Source organism: Sprattus sprattus (assembly GCF_963457725.1).
Source record: "Sprattus sprattus genome assembly, chromosome: 13".
In the NCBI taxonomy this organism is placed as follows: domain Eukaryota; kingdom Metazoa; phylum Chordata; class Actinopteri; order Clupeiformes; family Clupeidae; genus Sprattus; species Sprattus sprattus.
In genome coordinates, this window is record NC_137911.1 from 30,874,638 (window position 1) to 30,876,532 (window position 1,895).

Genomic DNA, 1,895 nt, shown 5'->3' on the forward strand with positions numbered 1-1,895 from the left:
TGTTATTAATGTAGCTCGACCAGGCCTATGTTACTTTAAAATTAATATATATGTCCTAAAAAATAAGTTTGTGTCTGATGGTAAATCAGACGTTTCGATTAGGAGATAATAGTGCTTACCAAGGTTAACGGTGCGCCATTAGTTCTCAAATGGATCGTGACTTTGAAGTCTTTACGTCTGACATTTTTGTCACCACCCCCCTCCCTGAGAACGTGCTAAGTGCTTGTCGGGGTGGCACGCGGAGCTGAGCAGATATAAAGGCTCGGGGGCAGGACAGGCAACCATCACACAACCCCGGAGACCCCGAGAACTCTTGTACACATTAAGGATGGGCGCTTTGGTGATGTGGTTGCTCTTTGCTTCTCTCTTGGCCTTCACTGCGGGATTTACTGAAGAAGACATGAAGAACGCCATGCTGCACAAACTGGGACTCACGGAGCTCCCGAGAATTCAGAAGAGGGATCTGGAGAGTGTTGTTGTTCCGGCTCATATCAAGAACAAGTATCTCTCCATGGTGAAGCTTCATAACAGGCGGAGACGCCGATCGGTGCCCAGTTTGGCTGGGATCTTACGCGGCATTCACGGGAGCGCCGGTAGGTTTGCGCATAATATTACATCAATATGTTTATTTATTTTATTTAAATGCGTTTATTTGAAAAGGGAAAGTGTACATTGATAAAATTTCCCAGAACATGTAAATGCAGCGGAATTAGAGAGATATGGAAAGTTGTTGAACATCGTTTCGTTCTTCTCTTATAATGAATGGATGCATTTAATACCTAATAATAAATATCTCTCCTTTATCTTTTTTTTTATACGCAGACATTTCTGGAAAAGTTGTGTATTCGGACACAACACGACAGCGCCTTTCGTTTGACATGGTCAGCAGACTGACAGACAACAGTGAAGTCACCATGGCCGAACTGAAGCTGTACAAAACCTCTCCACGACAAGCGCCCGTTCAGCAGAGGAGAAGCACCAGACCCACAAACAACGCCCGAGTCAGCATCTACTGGGTCGAGACTCTGAACAACGGCAAAAACAGAACTTCAATTGTAGACTCGAGGTAAACTCAATTTCCATTGCACATCATTAGTGCGCTGTTGTGCTGTAGTGCCGATTCTGGCAAGATCAATCGCTAAATGATTGGATAATATCCAATGATAATAACTCTTCTTTTCTTGACATTTGATTGACAGGTTGGTGCCAATTCACGAGTCTGGGTGGACGAGCTTTGACGTGACGCAAGCAGTCCAGTACTGGTCTAAAACCGAGCGTACAGCCCCACTGCACCTGGAGGTGTGGATTGAAGGGGAGAGACCCGGAAGCCACGCTGCCGAGATGGCGAAGACTGTGCGCTTTGCCGCAGAAGATGCCTCTGGCGCAAGCATCGGGAATCCAGACCTGGTCCTGTTCACCTTGGACTTGGAAGAATTTGGGTAGGCACTTTTAATCCACGAACCAAGAAACGCCAAGCTTCATAGTGTCATGTTCAAAGTAAAATGTTGGCATTTTTTGTGTGCGTAATCATGTCATAAAACTGACGTCTGGCTCTCTCTCTACACAGGTCTACAGGCGACTGCAAATCTGGCAAAGGGGACGACGGCAGGTGCTGCCGAGAGGAGCACTTCATCAACTTCCGAGAGATGACCTGGACACAGTACTGGATCATCGAACCGGTCGGGTACCAGGCGTTCCGGTGCGCAGGGGGGTGCCGGCAGCCCAAGCGCAGTTATGGCTATGGACAGCGCGCATGCGCGGCCGTGGAAAGCGCGCCGCTGCCCATCATGTACCTGGTGAAGAGAGGAGACCATACGGAGATCGAGGTGGCTGAATTTCCGAACATGATCGTAGAGAAATGTGGATGCACCATGGACAACGCCTCTGTAGCATAG

At 47.9% G+C, this 1,895-nt stretch overlaps 1 protein-coding gene across 1 annotated transcript; it reads left to right on the forward strand.

Annotated features, from left to right (window-relative positions):
• Window positions 1-328: 328 nt before the first annotated feature.
• On the forward strand, window positions 329-1,895 carry LOC308374572 (left-right determination factor 2-like; the record flags this gene model as incomplete). The annotated part of the gene is made up of 4 exons (XM_080850371.1): window positions 329-593; window positions 823-1,066; window positions 1,200-1,439; window positions 1,568-1,895. 4 exons carry the CDS (start codon window positions 329-331, stop codon window positions 1,893-1,895), a joined length of 1,077 nt encoding a protein of 358 aa, XP_080706497.1.